General features: G+C 40.0%; 1 protein-coding gene across 1 annotated transcript in view; it reads left to right on the top strand.

Annotated features, from left to right (window-relative positions):
- EGFLAM (EGF like, fibronectin type III and laminin G domains) overlaps positions 1-22,438 on the top strand; it is a 164,306-nt gene that overhangs the window by 86,074 nt on the left and 55,794 nt on the right. Inside the window, exon 7 of the mRNA XM_017671577.3 lies at positions 3,672-3,838. Within this exon, the coding sequence (XP_017527066.3) occupies positions 3,672-3,838 (167 nt within the window). The remainder of the gene's footprint in view (positions 1-3,671; positions 3,839-22,438) is intronic.

The raw sequence follows: 22,438 nt of genomic DNA, 5'->3' as shown, positions 1-22,438 counted from the left end.
ATTTCTGTGAAGAATACCATTGGAATTTTGATAGGGATTGCATTGAATATGTAGATTGCTTTGGGCAGTATGGACATTAGCCACACCTATAAGGTTTACCCCTGTGGTTAGTACTTACAGTTTTTTTCAAGTTAAAAACTTAAAATCACTTGCAAAGTTACCTGATGGCAGATTCCTTCTAGAATTTTATAATCTCCATCTTTCATGGCTGTTCTGTTTTCACTTAGTTCAAAGACAATTATGTTTTAGTGGTTAGGTTTATCAGCTCTTTCAAAACATTTAATATAGGTATCACATTTTTTACTCATATTTTACTAGTTTATATAATATTATATTAAGTTACATAATTATAATAACAAACAAATGTCATAAATAGATTTGGGAAAAAACACAAATAACTCTTAATAAGCCAATAGCTGAATTAGTGAGAACTAGTGAAGATCATTGGTTACTTTAACAAGTTGGTTAAGTAGAGATTGATGAGGAAAGCTTTAGCTATGTGTAATATGCAGAGATACACCATATATTCATTTACCTACTTATGGCTAGCGGTTTTATATGCTATATGCATCTTTTATATAGGTTAATTAATCATATCAGGGACCCATATTACTTACCCTCTTTTGATATCCCATACTATGTTTTACATGTAGTTCGTGCTTAACCTACTCAGATCATATACAGGGTTGATGTTGCTTGTTTCTCCTCCACCCAAAGATGGTCTGTTCCTTTTCAGTTATCAAAACTCAAACCCATTTGAAGTCTACTAAGTTCTTCCTGGTCTCATATGCTTTCCCCAGCATTCTAGTTCATATTGACCCATTCAAATATAACTCTTGAAATATACTATTTTGCACTGGTTTCCTTTCCATCCTTGGATGCATCATCTCCCAATTAGATTATAAACTCCCTGAGAATGGAACTGTTTATATAGTTCCTTGGAGCCTCCCAGAATATAGCTTCTGTAATGGATGCCCAATGGATAACCACTAATCACCTGCCAATTGATTAGCCCAAGGCGGCCACCTGCTGGGTTTGATGGTAGCAAGAAAAAATGTCCACTAAGGTTGAAGTTAGCAATAGGGAAGATGGTCAAAATGCCACAAGAAAGGGAATAAAATGGAAAGCTATACCAGCTAGTGATTCTGACTTGGATAAATTATTTTTCTTCAGTGTCAACATGGAAAGAATGGAAGAGTAGATGAGATGAGTGACCCATAAAGCTTTTGAGATCTTTATTATCTCTGAGAATCTGCTAAAAAGCTAAGGACACCTTGCTTAGAAAAATGGTAGATGATTTTCACATGTAAAATTTTGCATGCAATCTCTGAGAACCCTCTGACACTTGGACCAAATGATCTCTAAGATTCTTGATAATCAGGCTGGATTCTAACATTGTCAATGGCAATGTCTCTTCCCAGGAAAATGAGTCAGGGAGTGAGTCTTGATGACTTCAATCAGTTATCTGGGTTTTGAGTAACCACTGCTGACTGCTTTTATCTGCCCCACCTGAACTCCTCTGACAAACCACCTTTCAAAGGTATTTCACTAATCTAAGGTGCAGGCTGCCCAACCCAACCCTAGCCCACTGTTTGGAAAAGTGCTTGAAGTGCCCACTGAGCTGGTGGCTGCCCATCTACCTGGGAGGGCAGAACATTCTTAGTTTACTTCTCCCTTTCATGCCTTTTTGTTGTTGGGGAAATTGGCAGGCTAGTGTTGCTATGGTGACTTGACTGGCAACTTTTTAGTTAGGATAAAATGATTTTCTTTAGTGGAAAAAGATAAAGCTCTTATTTGAGGATGATCTAAGACAATACTTTCACCTGGTTATCTCTCAACCTCACCTTTGCACTTTTGTACCTCGAGAGACTCTAAAAACATTTAAATATGCAAAATCCATAACAAAATCAGAGGCAAAATGTTAAAGGTTTTGCACTGGTATTCAATCTGCATGAGCTTTCCTGTCTCATTCTATATAAGGAAATTAAATGTTAATGATTTCAATCTCTTATTTGCTGGACACACTGCTTTCTTTCCTGCATTAAGTGTGCAAATACAAAATAATCTCCTGTTTGTGGGGAAAGTGTTGTAATTTTTACCTAAACATTGTTGTAGGTATTTGCAGGTCGCCCCAGTTAGACCATGGCACATTCCAAGAGCAGCTACAGGTCATTTCCTCTATAAATGCCACAAGAGAAGTTTAGCAAAGGATAACAGGAGAGTTTCGTCTAAAGATCACATCTATTTCTGACTTTACATTTAGGTATCTTCTGCAGCTTTCCTCTGTGAAGTGATTTTGTTCTAATTTGAGTTCATAAATGTGTTTCCTTCCCCTCACTGAGATTTTTCTCTTTGATGACAAAATTAGTTTACATAAGAAGTCCATCTTTAAGGAAAGGAAATCAAGACAGAAAAGAGCCCTTCTCCTGCCAGTGGGCAAGCCCTGTGACCTCTGCTTCACAAACGCGTGAATTCTTATGAGCTAGGGGCCCACAAACCGCTCAGTCTGCTCGGTGGGCCTGAGGAAGCATCCTTCCCTGGGCTTAAGGACTCCACTTGGCTTTCAACAATTCCTGCTATTGAAAACCTAGGCAAGCACATGTTAGAGAAACCTGGCATCTTCCAGGCCCCTTCTTTCAGCAAAATAAGTCTATTCCATTTCAATGCAATACTTTACATTCTTTTTATTTTCTTTAAAATCCAGTGTCCATTTTATACTTTATAGCACATTTCAGTGCAGACTAACTGGCACAGGCTAGTGCTACTGCATCAGAGCACACAGGTATTGAGTAAGCAGAGGCCCAGGGTTGCCTACTAACTCTGTGATGTGGGTAAGTCCGTTAGTAGTGGCTAGTATGTGCTGAGTGCTTGCACAGTGATGCCAGGTACTATGCCGAGGATATATATCTCATTTAATCTTTATGACAGGTCTCTTAGATAAGTACTTTTGTTAACATTTTACAAAGGAGAAAATAGAGACTTAAAGAAGTTAAATGGCAGCTACTAAGTAGTGAAGGCAGGATTTGGGTGGCTCTGTTCCACTCTGGAGTTTGTAGTCTTACTCTCTACATATTGCCTCCCAGATGGGAGCTCCACGTGAAGGTCTGCATTCTCTATAGGGTCCTTAGAAGGACATGTGAAAATTGAGTAAGTTGGCAAGGCTGTACAATTTTGTTGAGAGTAGGAATGAATGGCCATGAACAGAATCTTTTTGTGTTTTCCCATGGCAATTCATGCAATTAGTCACCCTATAAAATTTATATCTGTTTATTTTGTGAACAGATTGTGAATAGATGGAATCTCTGCTCTCCTGACCTCTGGGAATGGGGACTGTCAGGGGAAGGCTTGTTTACGAAACATCTGGAAGGAAGGCAGAGTCCTTCAAAACAAACTCCTATGTGGGGATCTTTTTGCTCAAGGAAAAGCAGATGATCTTGAAACAGCGTTTAGAACTGGCCCTAAAAATGATCTACTTGTTTTATTGGCAGGGACTTAAAAATTATGACCTATGATTTAAAATCAAGATGACCTTTAGATAGGAAATGCTAACTCATTTTTGTTATGTACTGCTTACAGAGTTCAAATGCTGTTAGTTTACACAGCCGGCATGCTTCCCTTTCCTCTGCTGTTCCTTAACTACTGCTTTTTGTTTTGTTTTTTAATCAATACAGACCAGATTTTGACAAGAGTTGGACCTTAATCCAAGAGTGGATCCAGATGGACTCCATGGTTATCAAGGGCCTCGATCCAGATACCAACTACCAGTTTGCTGTGAGGGCTGTGAATCCTCATGGTCCCAGTCCACGCAGCCAGCCCAGCGACACCGTCCGAACCTTCCGTGAGTACCACGGCCCTTCAGAAGGACAGATGTAGAAGCATTGCTGAGTTGTCTCACGAGGATCTGCTTGACAGGGGTTCCTCAGTGCCCTGCAGAAGGACAGCCTGGAATGGGGCTGCCTCAGCCTTCCCTGCTGCTCTTTTCTCAGCCCTTGGGAAGTTAGAGGCTCTCACTGGGGGGACAGGCTGTTGCTGTGTACAGAAGGGCAGCAGAAGATTTATTTTTGCATCATCCTTAGGGAGTTTGAGGTCAGTTTTCTTTCATGGTCACAAAACAGACTGCATACCGAGATGATGTGTTGCCTTCACACCCAACCCCCTTTTCTTTTTTTGAGAAAGCAGGCTCATCTTACAATCATAGGAGAAAAAATAATGCTCTTCAGGGTTAGTGTTCACCTGCAAATCAGGGTTGCTCAGGTAAAATCAGTCCCTCTGAACAATGGTTGGGGGAATCAGAGAGGTCATTGGTGGGCTGACATGTAGTTGGGGGTCTCACAGATGGTCTGAGCTCTTTCTGTTATAGTGTCTTTCTGGGGGGCCGTGGGGAGCCTGGGGGCAGTGTCTGTCAGATCACCTTGGGATTTTGTGAAAAGTAAGATTCGGATTATGGTCTGGGGTTTAAAAACGAGACTTTGATTACTTCAATCACCTTGCCAACCCGCTTTGAATCCTTTGTCTTTTGGAAGTGGAGGACGTGTTTACATAAACCTAGAACCCTATGCAGTGGGGAGCTCTCAGAACTGAGTGCTGGCACCTTTTTGTTTGAAGACACTGTACTCTCTTCGGTTTTGCCAGTGAATTCCTGCGGGTCCTTGTGTCTGAGGCGCCCTGCTGCTGGCCCTGGTCCTCCTTACCCAGGAAAGGAGCCCACCCAGCACTGCCGGCTGGCTTTCCTCCAGCCAACACAGAGCTCTCTATATGTTGGTTAGTTGATCAGAATAAACTCCCTCTCCCTCCCCATCCTCACAGAACACCTACCCTGCTGACCTCCAAGGCCACGGCTGTTTCCAGGGGTGGAAATTCACCGAATTCCCCAAGCCCTCGGAATTTTGGCTCTTTTGAAACTCCCCATACCCTAACCTTGAATGTTAGGGCTCCTTCATTCAGATTGAATTGCTGGGGAGACAGGGCCATGGTGAGGCCTTCCCCCCCACATATACCCTCCAACACATACACATACACACACACCCCTACATACACAATAACTGTGATCACCCAGCGGCTCTCTCCCTCCTCCTCTTTAGAACTTAGAAGCTAAAACTCCCTAGGCCTATGGCAAGGAATGAAGCTACTTCTTTATGGAAAAAAGAATTCTTTCTCATGATTCTATTTCAAGTCAAAAGAGGGCTTCCTTCCATTCTTGCTGGATGAGATCTATGCTGTAATCTTTGGTCAAACTTTGTGAAGCATGGCCAGAAATCAGAGTAACAGCCGCTGGAGCAGGCCTTGGGATCTGACTGAAGCAGGTAGCTTGTCTTTGCGTGCTGCCTACCGAGCGGGCTCTCCGTGTTATGTGATCGCCACCCTTCCCCTCTGCTCTCATTTTGTACCCATGCTCTCTTCTTGCCCTCTACCCCTTAATATCTCCTTTTCCACAGAGATAAGAGAGTAGACAAAAGATGAGATGCAACAACTCAGCTGGCCCTGGGCGTGGGTGTGGAGTGGAGTCAGTGGAGGGGAGCGTGGGTTGGGGCATCTCTTGAGCATTTTCCTTTTAAACAGAAACGCCGGTTTGGTCTTGGGGTTTTCTAATCATTATTTCCCCACTGGTGGATGCCAGCTTTGTGAGTTAGTGGGATGAGGTATGTGAAAGTGCTTTCCAGATACATAACCTTTCATTACAATGGCTTTCCTACGTGAGGGAAAATTTCATTATTTCAAAGTAATTGTGTGCAGTGGGGGAGGTGGCTGATTAGGTGAAAATTCTCAATTATGCAATATTCTTAGATAAATGTAGTTTAACTGCTTTTACATATATATGGTTATTCAAATCAGGATAACAAGTAGAATTTAGTAGATACTGGTTTCATGACTATATAAGAATGTGCTGTAATTTGTATATCAATTATGGTTTTTTTTTCATGATGACTTCTAATGTTTTATAAAACCTGGTATTTGGACACATTCACACTTCCTATTTTATTACTAGTTTAGACTATTATTTTGCATCCCAAACCCATTTTTCCACATATGAAATTACCCAATTACCAAGTGGCACTTATCTGAATTATAATAAATTCTAAACATCAGAGCTGCCTCCACAGCTTACCTCAGCTCCACGAAGTTTACAAGTCGAAGGGAAGAAAATATTAAAATGTTTCTGTGCTCAGGTCCTCTAATGAGAAAGAGGGTCATTTCAGTGACCCTGACTGATAATGATGCCACCCTGCTTTACCCCCATCCTCTCTCACTGGAGACTTGCCACATGTAACAGGACCTCTTCTGTTCCTCTAAAGAAACACAGAGGCAAAGGTCACAGTCTGTCATTCCTTGGCCCATCCTGACAAATTTCCTTTCTTCAAGAAAGAAATACTAAAAACTATAATGTGACTTGTTGTTCCCTGGCCTTCTTTTTTTCCCTGTGATTGATCTTACAAGTCAGCAGTGAGAACAGGGGCCTCTGTGGAGCCTCATGGATGTAGGTGTTCCTAGGTGGCTTCATAGGCCATGTATTCACCTCAGATGGTGGCCACTTACTCACTGGGATCCAGCAAATCCCACGAGGTTGGATCAAGTAATGAGGACATGAACTGTAAATGATAGAAAATGGCCGAAGAAAGAAAAGTCATGTGTTTTCTTCCTGTTTCCTAAAGACAAATGAAAAATAACTCGTGGTTGACCAGCTCTAGGATTATACAACCTTCCCTGGGAGCGGAACTGGGGCGGTCCTACCACCCCAGACCGCGCATACTCCGCCCCGCGCCTCGTGAGTGTGACTACCGCCTCGGATCCTCCGAGGTTGGAGAGGGAGGTGTGCGAGGTGTTTAGCTTGGGTCTGGCTTTTGCTGTACTCTTCTCCCCACAGTCATTCACTTCAACAGTTTCAGAAACTTCCTTTTCTACTGAGCTGAGGCAACCCTCTCTGACCCAAATCAGTCAAATTTCTCCAATAAACCTGATTCCACAGTGTTACCCATCTTCCCACCCCCTTCCACTTTTCTTGTCTCTACCTTTCTGCTTACTTGGTTCAGCTGTTGTTGGCTGTGTATCTCTTTATACCCTTGCCATGCAAATGCCCATTTGTGAATGTATGAATCTAAGCTTTTGCCCAGTTTTGCTCTGAGATTTGGGCCTTGGTTTTTAATTGCCTGATTGTGTCCCCAGAGACCAGCTCAGCATGCTGGGGTTCCTGGGTAGCCAGAAAATAGATTTCCTTTTTCCCCAGTCATTAGTAAGGGCTTCTCTATGGCAGCAGTGCCCTGAATTGGCTGCAACAGTGGGCACAGGGGAAGCAAGTGGGGACAGAAGGCATGTGTTAGTGAGGGCAAGAAAGCAGCCAGGAAGGGACTGGAAGCTGCTTCCTCCAAAGCCCCCATGACTTACCGCTATCCCCCAGCAGCTTTCATGTAGCCTGCTGCCTCTTTCGGTCTGTGCTTTTAACCTCACTATCCCTTGCAAGCTCCTCACTGCCCCACCAGACATCAGAGCAGAATCTGGCTGGCATGTCAGGTCTGATGACTAGGAGAACTGTACTCTTGAAACCTTGTTGAGGGACTTTTTTAGGAAAGCCACTTAATCTGTCTGGGCCTCAGTGTCCTCATGTCCAAAATGGGTACATAACATCTCAGGGAGGTAATATTTGCTAGTACCCAAGACTGTTTTTGAAGAAATACATGTGACACAGGGATTATGACATCTGGCCACTTTTTAGGATGAAGGAGATGCTAATGTGTGTTTCCTCCTGCATGATTACTGAAGGAGGGTGCACATGACCTGGGTGACCACCAGCTAGTCTATGCCTTCTGTTTATGACTCCATACCCTAAACTCTGCTCTTGAGATTTGAAGGCTGGAGGATGTCAGAATTCAGAAACAAAGGGTGGGCAGGAGCAAAAACTTCCCTGACTCAAGAAGAGGCCGCACGAATTAGGTAAAGTAGAACCATTATTAGGGTGGGGTTTGGCTGGCTGGTTGATTGTAAAGGTTGCAGATTTAAAAGACACCAAAGAGTTAAAATTGCAAGGCGGATTAAGTATAAAATTTGCTAACAAAATTTTATATCTTTCCCCATTCAAGGACATTAAGATTAAGGTATAAAAAAAAAGGAAAACCCCACAAAGCTATAGAACTATACCTCTAGTTTTTTATTTTAACCTCCCCCAAGTTAACCTTTATTTAGACAGGGGTAGGCAAATCTTTCTGTGAAGGGCAAGATTAGTAAATACCTTGGGATTTTCAGGTTACCTCTGCTGTTGTAGCATGAAATCAGCCCTAGACAATAAATAATGTTTGTGACTGTGTTCCAATAAAACTATCAGTGGACACAGAGACTTGAATTTCATGTGATTTCCATGTGTCACAAAAGATTATTTTTATACAACTTTTTTTCCAACCATTTAAGAATAAAAAACCATTCTTGTATACTGTTAAAAATGTTTAAAGACAATTTAGGTGATACAAACTTCATTTAACATTGTGTGAAGCAGAGGGCTTCCTTCTCAAGGGTCCAGAGGACTGCAAAATGGGATGGGAGAGAGGAAACTTTTTTGGGGTAAAGAGTGAGATGCAAGGAAGAGAAAAACAAAATGAATAAGGGGAAAGGAATTGGGCAGAGAGCTCGGAGTTGGCTTGGATTTTGGGATATCTTGAATGGAGTGGGTATTCTGTGCTTCTGGTCAAGTGGGGCATTTACAGGGACATGAAAATTATCTAACTTTCAGTTTGCTGTTGTGACACCACTGACAGAAGCAACTCCATCTTGGGCCTAGAAATTTATTTCAAAAGTACAAAAACAGAAAGTGGTCCAGATTTGGCCCATGAGACACAGTTTGTTGAGGTACATTGCTGAGTTTTTCCACCCAGGTTTTAAGAGATTCTTCGGGAGATTTGGGGAATCCTCTCATTGGTAGCAATTTTTTCAAACTTGGAAGGGATTAACAGGTGCATGATCCAAAATTGTCTCCTTAGTACAAATCCATGCCATTTAATTTTCACATGAATGTTCTGAAATAAATAAGAGACCTGGAGAGCTTGCACCCTAACTGTATTCTGATGGGTTTGTGCTGCTATCAACAGAGAGGAGGGAGCTAAGAAGGGCTGCTTTGCTTGGCATTATTCTGGGATCTTGGTATCAGCCTATAAATTGGTGAGCTTCCCAAATCTGTAAATCTTTAGAATGTTGTGATGAAAAAGGGAACAGGAGGAAGAGCCAATCATTTGTTTCACTCATAACCTAGACAGATCTGCATTTTTTAAGTGTGCAGTTTGTGCACACACATAACTTCAAAACTTCAACTGTGATTTTACATTCAGGTGCCCTCCATGGTGATTGCTCTGTTGATCTGCTAATGCTTTGGTGCATGTGAGTCTGAGTGACGTTCACTTGTACAACTTTATTGGTTCTAAAGGGAATGATTCACTTTGCTGTTTAAATACCTGCTACCTATTCATTGTTCTTCTGCCTTTGTACATCTACCATTGCCGTACAGTTACTTACAATCAGTACACCGCTATTTTATTGCCTCTGGCTAGATAAGGAAGAAAGACTATGACAAATGAGGAAAATACAGTTTTCCAAAGAAGAAGCCCTCACAGAGCTCTGATTTCAGCCACTGCATGTTCAGTTGGCTGTATTTAGCAGCCAAACGGCAAGCAACCATATACTATTTACTCCATTCTGTCTCAATGGATCATTAAACATGAGTATACTGAAGTGAGTAAGACACCAATGTTGTTCTTAATTATTTTTCCTTTCATTTCCTTCTGTTTCCTGTTGTTTTGTTCTCTCTCCTTTATACTCATTATTTCATGGCTCATCTTTTCTGTTCATCCTTTGGAGCACTCTGTTCTTGCAACAGCTCTCCACTGGGGTTGTTTTTTAGCAGCTAAATCTCTGTGTCACTTAGATTCTTTGATGAGAGAGCAGGGCCGCGATTGTGGTTTAGTGCAGAGAGGAGGCATATGAAATCAGCTGAACACAGAGACTTCTAGGGGGGACAGAGTACATGCTGGCTAAGTCTGATGGATCTTGTGCAATCAAATATGCACAAACATGTGGGATAAGAAGCAAACCACAGGAGAAAAGATGACTTTTTACATGATCTCAGGTGTCACCAGTCCCCTAGCAGGAAACAGAGGCCCATGCAATCGGGTAATTTGAAGTGAGTTTAGTGAAGGGACTGTTTTCAAAAGCTGGGTAGATGAAAGGAACCCGAGAGGGAGCAAGCACAAGCCGGTGGAGACAGAAGGGTCCATCAGCAAGAGCTGTGAGCTTCTGACACATGTCCCATGGCAACCTCATGGAGTAGAAGTTGGAGAACAAATACACTGACTCCTTTCCTTCCTCCTTCCACCTCCTGATGGGGCTTCCAGATGTGCAGAACATAGCAGGAACCCAGACAGAGGACAAAGGCCAAGTGGATCTTGGGGGACAGAGGGAGGGAACCCACCAACAGAAGGACTAGTATCATCTCATATAACATGAATTTTGTGTCTTTTACATGGATCTCAAAAATGTGGATTACATTTTGGTCCTTCACTCTGAGAGACTGAGAGCAGCTCTTATCTCATTCACCTTTGACTTTTGAGCATATTGCCCAAACAAAGGCAATAATCAGGTCTCTGCCTAATTTTTGTTTGCTGAAAGTTTATGAACTCATAGAGCTGGTAAGGGCTACATCCTCATTTTGCACCTGAGGAAACCAAGGGCCTCTCCAGGTCACTTAGTGGCAGATCCTAGACAAGAACCCAGTTTGACGAGTACCTTGCTTTTAACTTGATTTCTAAAGTCTGTGGTATTCCTTTTTTCTAAATACCAATTCCTCCAAGTTATTCTACAATAATCCATTTACTCTTTCAAACAATTACATAGTATCCACTACGTGCCAAGCACTGTTTCAGATGCAGGGATTCAGCAGGGAACGAAACAGACAAGAGGAATCCTTGGCCTCTCCGAGCTTACTTTCTAGTCAGGGAGGACAGACAGGGAACAGACAGACTTCAGAAAGTCAGTAGCACGTCAGATGGTGATAAATAAAAACTGGAGAAGTAACAGGGAAGGGGATAGGCAGTCAGAGAAAGCCTCCTGAGGTGACATTCGAGTAAGAAGGATGCGATGAACTCTTTGGATATATATGCCTGGATTGATTGATCTTTTCCTATCTATCTATTTGTCTATCTGTCCTCCCATCCATCCATCCACCCACCTAGGGAAGAGCCTTCTAGACAAATGCTAAGGCTTTGATGCAAGAGCACCCTGGTGTTCAGGGAAGAGCAGGGAGGCCTGTGTGGCTGGATTGGGGTCACTGGTGGGGAAGAAGTGGAAGGAGGTGAAGGCAGAGACAGGGAGGTCTTGGTGGAGGTTAAGACGTTGGACGCCCCTGATGGCCATTAGACTCTGCTTTGTCTTGGAGAGAGATGGGAGGCAGGAGGGTCGGGTGAGGTTGGGGGCTTGACCAGAGGATGAAAAGACCTGACTTGGCTTCAACAACACGGCTCTCACTGGTGTGTGAAGCAGGACTGCAGAGGGGCAAGGGCAAGAGCAGCCATTCCAGTTACGGAGGCCATGGCAATAATCCCAGAGCAGAAACTGCATTCGGTTGTCATAGAGTAAGGAATCCATACTTATTAGGAAAAAGTTCAAAGAATGTAAAAACTCAGAATGAAAATTATGTCCAATCTCAGTATCCAGACATAATAATTGTTCACATTTTGATATATAATCTTCCAGAATTTTAAAAAATCCATTGATGAGATCATAGTACAAAATACTATGGGTAACAAAATACTATACACATCTTTAAATGTAATAGATTTATATAATTAATTTTAATAACTACAGTGTATTTCATTGTAGAGCTCTACCACATTTATTTTCTAATTCTTTATTGATGTCCATTTAGACTGTTTCGCTATTACATACAAAGTTGGGCTTCCCATTAGTGCCCTTACTAAGCTTTCGGCTTTTTCACATTTATATTTCTCCTTTTGACATCCCTATGAAGCAGAGGGGGCCAGGACTACTTTCTCTCCCTATGTTTACTGATGGGTAGACTAATGTGTACAAACAATTGGTAATATGGATGGCTTTTGAAACCCAAGTCTTCTACCTGATATTCTAACCATTAGTATTTTGATAGTGTCCATATTAGAACATGGTGTTCATACACACTTTTGAATCAAAAACATTTTTTCAATAGAAAAAAAGGCAGCTGTTAAAAGGAAGAACCAATCTGTTTTTAGAGCTCAGGTCTCATATTGGAATCTTTGGATTTGGCATATGAAGATCTTAGATGGAGACCTGTCACAGAACATGGATTAGTCTACTGTATTTAAAGATGTAAATGTACATCCATTCTGGACCAGTGGAATGTTTCTCTCATCAGTAGCCTTGATCCTGTGGTCACATTCCACCTAATTTCCCATGTCAAATGTCCAAAGGATCACCAACACTGGGAAATGCCCACTGCTCTGCAAGAGGAAGTACCAAGACTCATCCAGCAGATGGCGGTAGGTCATAGACTTTCCGAGCCCTTTAAAATTAGCTGGGAGTCACTTAAGTGGTTGAGATGAGGGCAAAACAGAGAAGCCCCATTATGTTGCCTCAGATGATTTTCTTCTTCCGTGGTTAACTGGTCCCCAGTGGGAGAGGGCAACTAATTTTAGATTTTATTTTTTTCAATGGAAAGAAAAATCTGTAAGCAGAAACCAAACATTCTTCAGTGATGTGAGGTCTTCATAACACCTTATTTATAACCTGTGCTGAATGTTAATGGTACAAAGAACTGATATGGTACATTTCTTCCTAAAATAAAATGAGGTAAAGAGCTGTCAAATTCATAAAGAATTAGAACAAATTGAAATTAGAAGAGTGAGAGATGAGGAAAGCCATGAACATCCTGAAGTTAGGCACACCTTTTTGGTTTCAATTTTGCTTTTTACGACACCAGTATATGGTGATTATCTACATTAATCTCAGAAATGCCTCAAACAGTCTTTGGTGACAAACAGTGATCCATCTCAGCATGTCTCAGTGCCAAGGGTGAGAAACCCTGCTATAGGACAAGACAAATCTAATCCTTGCTCAAAATAAAATGGCAATCAGGCTGGAAAATTAACCAACACTCAAAAAAGACCAAACAGAGTTGAAGTATTTCTCAAACTTTTTTTATACTGCATCCCACACTAAGAATATATAATTTGTACTGCAGCTGACAAACATATCTAGAAATACATGCATGTATGTGCGAATGTCTCACAGTGCAACACGCACTCGTGCTAAAGGCAGAGTTTTATATTTTTAGACCATTTGGTTCCGTTTTTGAAAATGTGGTCACATTCCACCTAATTTCCCTTACTCTCCACTAAGGAATTTGAAATCTGCGGTTTGATTAATACTGAATAGAACATATAGGAAATGGAACATAGAACAGTTTTGTATAAACTACATATTAGGACTGAAAGGCATAAAGTTAGGGTGTATTCTGTATGGAAGTCACCAAAAGGATTAGCCATTAATTTTGTAAATAGCTATTTTTGCCAAACCTTTTTTGAGGAGAATTGAACCAGTCCTTGCCTTCGAGTGGTCCACAGTCCAATCCAGAGAACAGATACCTATTCAACTGCCTGTATAGTTACGGACAGTGTTCAGAATGTGCCTGTAACATGGAGATGGGGGAATGATTGATTGTGGATTAGGTGACAGGGAGGATTGGCAGAAGTTTCACAGTGAGGTGACACTGGTGACAGTTGGTAAAAGTTGAGGGGGATTTCTCCAAAGGAACAGGGATGAGGAACAGGAGAATCCAGACAGAAGGTGTTCTGGTTGAGCAATGGGGGAGATTTTTGAGGATGTGCATGAGTCCAAATGCTACAGCAGCACAGAGACAGAAAGTAAGAAACCCTCTGCACCCCCTGCTGGGCTAATGTAAAGTCACCTCCATTAGTATGTCACTTACCTGCTCCCCCTGATTCACAGGATTAAAGGCCACACTACTTAGCCTGACATTCAAAATCTTCCACCATCTAACTCCAGCCAACCTCTCTTGCTTTACTGCTCCAGCCTTCATAGCATGAGCCCTCTCCCCTAGCAGAGGGTACACCAGCTGTATCCACTGCCTCCAGAAGTCTGCATGTTCTTCTAACAATTCATCTTTCCTTGCACAGCAAATTCTAGCTAGATGATACTTTCTCAAGGTGTAGGTTCAGACCACTGCTGAAATTCTTCTTTTAGAAAGTAACCCATGGTGAGCCCACCTGATAATTCCATTTGTTATTTGGACAGTGAATTCACAGCATTAGCTTTTCATGATTTTCTCTCTGATGGAGAATGGTTTGTGATACTTCAGGGCTTGGAAACCCCCTGCTGCGGCCCTGGCTCCTCCTCCCTCTGTGTCTCGGTTTAATCAATATGCCAATATCTATCTGAAAATGAGAACACATTACTCTTGTTCCCATTTATTTTGAAAAGGTTTCTTGGGCACAACTTAATCCCATGACCCTGAAAGAGGCTGGCTTGCTCCCATCACACACTCTTTATGGGGTTTTCAATTAATTGTTGGGCAGGACTATGGGTCAGAGTGAGGACTTAAGCCAGCCTTCCTTCCTTTATTTAAGGCTGACTCTGTTCCCACGATGATATTCACGAAGTAGGAGCTGTTTTCATTGTGACAGCATACTGATAGGACCTTCCCTACCTTAGTTACACCAATGTCCTTGTAAATGTGGTACTGTCTACTAGAGCCATGCAAACTTTTGAAATGTGAGTTCACTCAAGACATCCAAATATATATTTTTATTTTTATTTGAATTATTATAAAAATTATAAATTAAAATATAGTTGTAAAGAATATTGGTTTGGCTGTACAACATAGTGGTTCAACATTTATATACATTATGAAATGTTTACCACAATAAGTGGTTACCATCTGTCACCCTATTGTTGACTCTCTTCCCTATGCTGTGCTTTTCATCCCTGTGAGTTGTTTATAATTGTGAGTTTACACCTCTTAATCCCCTTTACCTATTTTGCTCATTGCACCACCTCCCTTCCCTCTGGCAACCACCAGTTTGTTCTCTGTATTGATGAGTTTATTCCTGTTTTGTTTTTTATATGCCAGCATATAAGTGAAATCATATGGTATTTGTCTTTCTCTGACTTGTTTCATTTAGCATAATACCCTCTAGGTCTATTCATGTTGTTGCAAATGGCAAGAGTTCATTCTTTTTTATGGCTGAATAATATTCCATTGTATATCTGTACCACATCTTCATTTATTTTCACCCATGTACACAAATGATTTGAGAAAGTTTACGCACACACTCAAACACCCATACCCTCACATGCCTTGATTAAAAAGAAATATGAGAAGATCAAAAATCAAATAGAAGTAGAGGACATAATTGTATGAGATGAGATCATTACTTAAGTCCTGGATGTCACTAAACTCTAAGCTTTTTATTAGCAAAGACAAGAAAGAAATCAAGGTCTTCTAGACTCTCAGTGTCTGAATAAATGATACAAACCAGTTTTTCAGTGAAAATAACTTTTTCTGGATAGAGTTATAGGAAAAAATTACCAAATGAACCATTTAAAGAATATTGAGCATTATATTGAATACAGATTTTAATAGTGGTTTAATAGATAAGGAAATATTTTTTTCATGGCTAGATTTTTACTGATCCTCATTAAAAACTGGACTGTGGTTGAGTAATGATATTTCTATGGGGATGATTGAACTTGACAGAAGGAAAACCCTTAGAAAATTAGAGGCATTGATTAATATGTTCCTTAGAATTATTCAGCAAACTCCTTGTATATTTTAGAGACCAACACTTAATATACATTCTGCCATTGACTATTAGAGGTTTTTCTTTTAAACTGCAGGTCAAAGGGATATTTCAAAAGTATCTTAATTCTTTTCAGTCCAGACCTGTCCCTGAAGGTAATAGGACTTCCGTTGCCTTCTGAATTTGTCCACACTAAGCCATATGCAATCTAGATAACTGCCTGGGCTATGTATTTCAACATCAAGTGTTTCTTTACTTGCCCAACTTCTTGTCTACACAGAAATCACTGCCTTTATTCCTTAAGTTTTTTTGTTTATTTTGTAGACATTTTGTCCATAGGGATAGGTCTTTTAATTTTAGGAGAAATATTAGCCCTTTCGAACTACATTCTGTTTTTTTTCTAGGTCAGACAAGTTTTATTTTTATGTTTTTGATTTATATTTCTGCCTCTATTATTTTAACAAATATCAAAGAAATACCACAATCCCTTAGTTTGTATCTTGTCCTTTATATCCACATCCATGTCTATTATTTTCATATGTGCTCATCTCTAAGAGACTTTCTCAGGTTCATCCCCTGATTCATCACTGATTCAAGTCTCTGCAGTATCAGGTTTGTTCTTTATTATGGTAGGTGTGGATTTTCTTTCTCCTAATAAAATTCTGGCTTTGTTACATTGCTTTCTTTTTTACTGTGAACACTTTGAAGCACAAAGTAGCAGGAATTCCTGTATATCCGTGACCCAACTTTGTTGAACCCTAACAGTTTCCATGTGTTCTTCACTCACTATTACAAAATAAAACATTATAGATGTGGGGCAGGCTCTGGGTACCCCTCCCTGCACCATTCTTCCTTCTTCCTCAGAGGTGTTTGTGTCTAGTGTTTGGTTTCCCTACACATTTTAATTATTGTATTAGCATGTATATATGTATTTATAAGCAATACGGTATTGCCATGCCATGGCAAGTATCCTTTGGTGATTCACTTTTTTCCACAACATTTATGTTTTTGACTTTTATACAAGTTGAACTGTGAAGAATCTAGGTCATGCAGTTTCACTGCTATACAGTGTTCCACCATATGAGTATGCCAGAGTTTATTTATCAATTATTTTGATGTTGGACATTTAAATTGTTCCAGTTTTTGCCATTACAAGCAGTATTGCAATGAACAAGCTCATGTGTGATTTTTTTGGGCGTGTGTACAAGAGCTTTTCCTGAGCATGTGCTTACAAATGGGATTGCTGGGTTGTAGTGCATGCATAGCTTCAATTCCATCACCTTCTAGAAAATTGTTCTTCAATGTGGTTTTAACCATCTCCACTCCCACTAGCAGTGTGTTCAAAACTCTTCTTGCTGTATGTCCTTGTGAACACTTGATATTATCAGACTTTTAAGTATGGTCAGTCTGATGAATAGGGCATGATATGTCATGATTACTTTGATTTACCCTTCCTCTTTTCTAGTGAGGCTATACATAATTTTATAATTTTATTAATCATCCTATGAACTGACTGCTGATATGCTTTGCCAATTTTATTGGCATTTATATCTATATATATATATATAAATATATCTATATGTATGTTAATTTACAAAGATATTGTTTGCATAATACAAATAAACATTAATATGTACTTTTAATTTAATATATATATTATTAAATACTAATCTTTGGTCAATAATATATGTTGAAAACATCTAGTCTATGACTTATGCTTCATTTTACTTATTGTATCAATTATTGAATAAGAAGTATTTTATTCAACATAGCTAAAAATATCAATTTTTTTCTTTTATGATTTATGCTTTCTGTTTTTTTAACTACTTCCTTTTCCTAAAGTTATTAAGTGGAATCTTATTCTTTATTCTAAAGTTTGAAAATTTTGCTTTTTATATTTAGGGTCTTAGTGTACCTGGGATCTACGTCAGGTATGGAGAAGTGTGAACCTAATTTAATTATTTTTTTCATATGGCCAACCATTGCCCCAGTGCCAATTATTGAATTATTATTAATCCTTTCTCCCATTGATTGATAATGGCATCTTTCTGACATACCAGATTTCCATACATTTGTGGGTCCATTTCTGAGTTCTATAGTCTATTTCTTTATCCCTTCATCAATACCATGCTGTCTTAATTCCTACAGTTCTATTAAGTCATGATATCTGGTAGGTAATTCTGTTCCACCTTGTTCTTCAAAGTTACCCTTTTCTCTACCCTTTGTTCTTTAGGTTTTCAATTTCATGAAAAGCCCTATTGAGATTTTAAAAATCAGAATTATGTTGAATTTTAAAAATTGGAATTAATTGAATTTATAAATTAATTTTGGAGAAATTGACATCTTTATGATATAGAATCACCCAATCCATGGCCATTTGCATCTTATTTATTTGGCTCTTTTTCAGAGTTTTTTAGTGAACTTTAAAAATTTTTCTACATAAAAGTCCTTCATAGCTTTTGTTATGTTTTTTTCCCAAGTCTCTTATATTTGAAAGTCTATTTTAAATTATTTAATCTGTGAAGTTTTCTTTTTTTCAGAGTTACAATTTCTTTTTCATTCACTTTTCCCATATCCTTTGAAAGAATGTACATCCTCTTATTTTGGTGTTGGGTTCTATTTATGTCCATTTGATTAAACGTTTTAATATTGTTCAGATCTTTTGTATTGTCAGCTTGATCTATCAGTTACTGAGAGAGAGACATTAAAATTCCCCACTACAATTCACTACACCTCTCTCAATTTCTTTCTTGATATATATGTGAAGATGTAATAATAGGTGCATATAAATTTAGAATCATTGTATATTACTGATGGTTCCTTTAATCATTCGTTAGTAATCATTTTTATCATTAATGATGCTTTTTTTTTCCTTAAAGTTTATGTTGTCCAACAGAAATATTGATACTCTAGCTTTCTTTTAGCTATTGCTTGAAACCTCTGTTACGTATTTTTACTTTTGATCTCTCTGAAACAAGTAGCTTAACTTTCTAAAATCCATTCTGAGGAGCATTGTCTTTCAAATGATGAGTTTATCACATTTATAGTTATTATAATTGTTCACATATTTTTTTTATTTCTACCATCTTATTTTATGTTATTTACACTGCTTTTTCCATTTTTGGGGGAGAGAGGGGAGAATCTCTGTCTTTGCTCCTTTCCTATTTTCTATAGGATGACTCTATTTTTAGTTCCCCTTCTCCCTGTATTGGGATGAATTATACATTCTTTTATTTACTATCCATAAATTGTTAATTGTCTAACTTTTATAGTCTAAAGGTAATCAACATCTATTACCCTTCTCACAGACAATAAAAGGATCTTAGAAGCTTTAATCTAAGTCAATTCCTTCTTGCCTTATATGTTACTTTTCAGTATTTTTGTCCTGCCTTGTTTAATAGCCACAGTTTAGACTTTTTTTTTATAGTAGTACTTGTTTAGATTTGTTCACACATTTGCCAGTTTCTCTGCCCACTAGTCTTTGCATCTTACTCTTCCCTTCATCTTGAAGTGTGCTTTTCAACAATCACTGAAAGTCTGTGAGTCTGTCTCAGACTTTGTGATGTCTTTGTTTCACTCTCACTGTTGAACAATCATTTAATCAAATACAGAATTTTGTGATGGTAATTAGTTGTCCTAGCACCTTTCTCAAAGGACAGAAGATGGATGTAGGGGGTATAACTGTCCCTGATTTAAACCGTCTGCCAACCAGAATACAGAAAAGAGAACTGAACCACAGTTGATGCCCAAATGTGAAGTCACTTGAAGGACCACAGAAAATCCACAGACCGCCCAGTGCTCACCCTCAGCATAGCAGCACCTATCCTGCCTGCAGGCCGGTGTGTCTCCCTCCCCACTGCACTCTGAGACCCTGCCACACTGCATCTCCTCTGTCTTTTGCATCTCAATCTCTGTTCTATCTCCTGGTTCCCACCTGCAAGATACAAACTGAGCCCTGTTTTGTAATGGGCCAACTAGAGATCACACTACATATGTAAATTTTGTGTTTGTTACCCCCAATCTCTCTTACATGATTCATCTTTCACTATCTGCTTTTCTCAACCATTCTCATTAACATAACATACAAACATGGATTCCATACTCATAGAAAAGACTCCCTTGGCCAACAGCCCCTCCACCTACCATCTCATTTCACTGCCTTCTTTCAAGCTAGAGTTATTCTTGTCTACATTCAGTTACCACTTTTTTTAAAAATCTCCTACTCACTTTTTAGCCCTTTCTGTCTGCTTCCATCCCTAGTACTCATGTGAAGCACTAGTGTTCTCCATTTTTTCAAACATAAAATCATCTCATGAACATTAAATGTCTTAAATGCCATTACATGTCTTAAAACAATGTTTAAATGATAATGGACATTTTAAAATACATCTGACTATGTTCCTGGGATAAATTTATTCTAGTAGAATTACAAAAATAAATAACACTTGATATATACTGCCAAATTATCCCACAGAAGGAGAGAGAGCGAGAGCGAGAGCGAGAGCGAGAGAGAGAGAGAGAGAGAGAGAGAGAGAGAGAGAGAGAGACTCTCACTCTGTAAGCCATATCTTCCTGACATTTCGGACAATAGTTGTCTATTAATGCTAGTTGACAGTTGCTACTGAACCCCCATGAAAATGACTGGCTAGGGCATTGGCACTTTAGAGCGTTGGCATTGACCAGATTAAAACTGGAGTCTTCCAACATTTTGTGTTTATCATGTACAGAGCACCATGTTCAGTCATTCAGTCAGTCTCTTATCTATCAAATACTTACTGAGTGCCTACTGTATACATAGCCTGAATTCTTAATGCCTGTTACCATTTCAGCTGTCTAGGAATATTTGCATTGACTGGCTAAATTGTACACTGCCCACTTCCCCTTGAGTCCTGAGGTATCACCACTGAATGTTGTCAGTAAACTATTATTCATTATTCTGTGCAGTTACAAAGATTCCAAGCCACTGTTTCTAGCACACTGTGATGAAAAACCCACGGCCTTGGGTTTTCCTGCCATGTTCACAGCCACCTCTTGCAGTAGGCTTTGCCTGTGTACCTCTCCATCAGCTGGTGGCAGAGAATCAGGTACCTAATACCTTGCTTTCTGGCCATCTGCTTAACTTCCCATGGCCCCATTATCATTAGAAGGCGAGGCTCTCAGAGAGAAAGGTACAGGGGTTTGTGGTTGGTTGACTAGTTTATGTTCTTCCAAAGGCAGAACCCACAGGGCTCACGCACAGTTAGCACTTCCTCTGTGTGTGGGCAGAAAGATAAAGAAGTCAGAGAAGCCTTGAAGTGAGGGCCCTAGGAGTCACTTGGTGCCTGGGATGCCATTCATGGGCTTTGGTCAGATAAGAGTTTCGTGAAGCATGATGAGCAGAAACGGAGAGATGCATCTGCCTATGGCCAGTACACGGGACTGCTCTCTTCTGACAGTCCCATCCCACCATAGAAACATATCCCTGGATTAGTTAGTTTCATTCAGGCTAGAGGAGAGATTCGGGAAGATTGGTGACAAGGGAAACCATTCAGCATCCTGGTGGACCACCGGAGTCCCTGTGCTGTCAAGGCTGGTGTTGAGCAAACTTCCCTCATTTAGAACCAGAAGTCCTGCTCAGTAGCCTTCAGGATGACAGCTGAAATGTCATGCCCACGCTCCACACCCCTTAGTACACACCCAGTCAGTATACTTCCCAAGAGAGTCTGAGTTGTTTGAGCCCATCCATTACAATTAGGAACATACCAGCTGCTACACTTCCGGCCATCACAACCATCTTCACTGCCAAAGGCAATATAGTAGAAAGGGAAGTTCTTCATCTTGTATATTCCACCCTGCATCTTACTGAGCCCAACTATCACAGGGTCACCCGTCTGTGCAAAGGCACAGAAATCCAGTCTTTAGCTCCTATAGTATCTGCAGCAGAAGCAGGTAAGGGAGGAGGGGTTGAGGGCAGAACGTCTGCCATGCCCTCCAGGATGAAGCCCGCCTCTCAGTGGACTGTAACACAGGGCCCTTCAGAGGCAGCTAGTCTTTATACATTTATCTTCTGCACAGGCATGGATCCTGGTTCATTCATTTTCAGCCAAGGCGGCAGGACTGCATTCACTAAAAGCAGACTGTCGAGGCAAGCAATGCAAAAGAGCCCCTGGGAAGGCCAATCCCAGGAGGGTCTCTGGAATGGATGATTTTCCAGGAAAACTCTGTGAGATGATTTTCTTAAGATCTTGGAAGGAATTATTAATAGCTTCTAAACTCTTTGTGTGGCTCCTCATATTTTCACTGTTAAGAACCCAGACGAACACGACTGTCATATATTTTTATTATTCTTAAATTATTTCAAAAGTTCACTCTTTGTATTTCCCGCACATTCTCTAAGTTCCTGCAATGTGCCAGACAGAGTCAGGTTTTGTTGCAATAGAAACCAAAATAGACAATATTGCTTTCTTCAAGGAGTTTACAGTCTAGTGGGAGAGTTACATTTATGAAATAATCCTGCAAATAAATATGTAATTATAAGCTAATAATGCATTAAAAGAGGACAGACTATGAGAATATACAAGAAGGGAATCTAACTGTATTTGGGGTATAGAGAAGACATTCCTAAGAGAATGATTCAAGCAGAGATATGAAAGGATTGAGAAGGCAAACGATGGGCC

The sequence above is a fragment of the Manis javanica genome, chromosome 1 (genome assembly GCF_040802235.1).
Source record: "Manis javanica isolate MJ-LG chromosome 1, MJ_LKY, whole genome shotgun sequence".
Taxonomy (NCBI): domain Eukaryota; kingdom Metazoa; phylum Chordata; class Mammalia; order Pholidota; family Manidae; genus Manis; species Manis javanica.
Note: the sequence above shows the minus strand (reverse complement) of the source record. Positions and strands in the feature narration are given on the sequence as shown.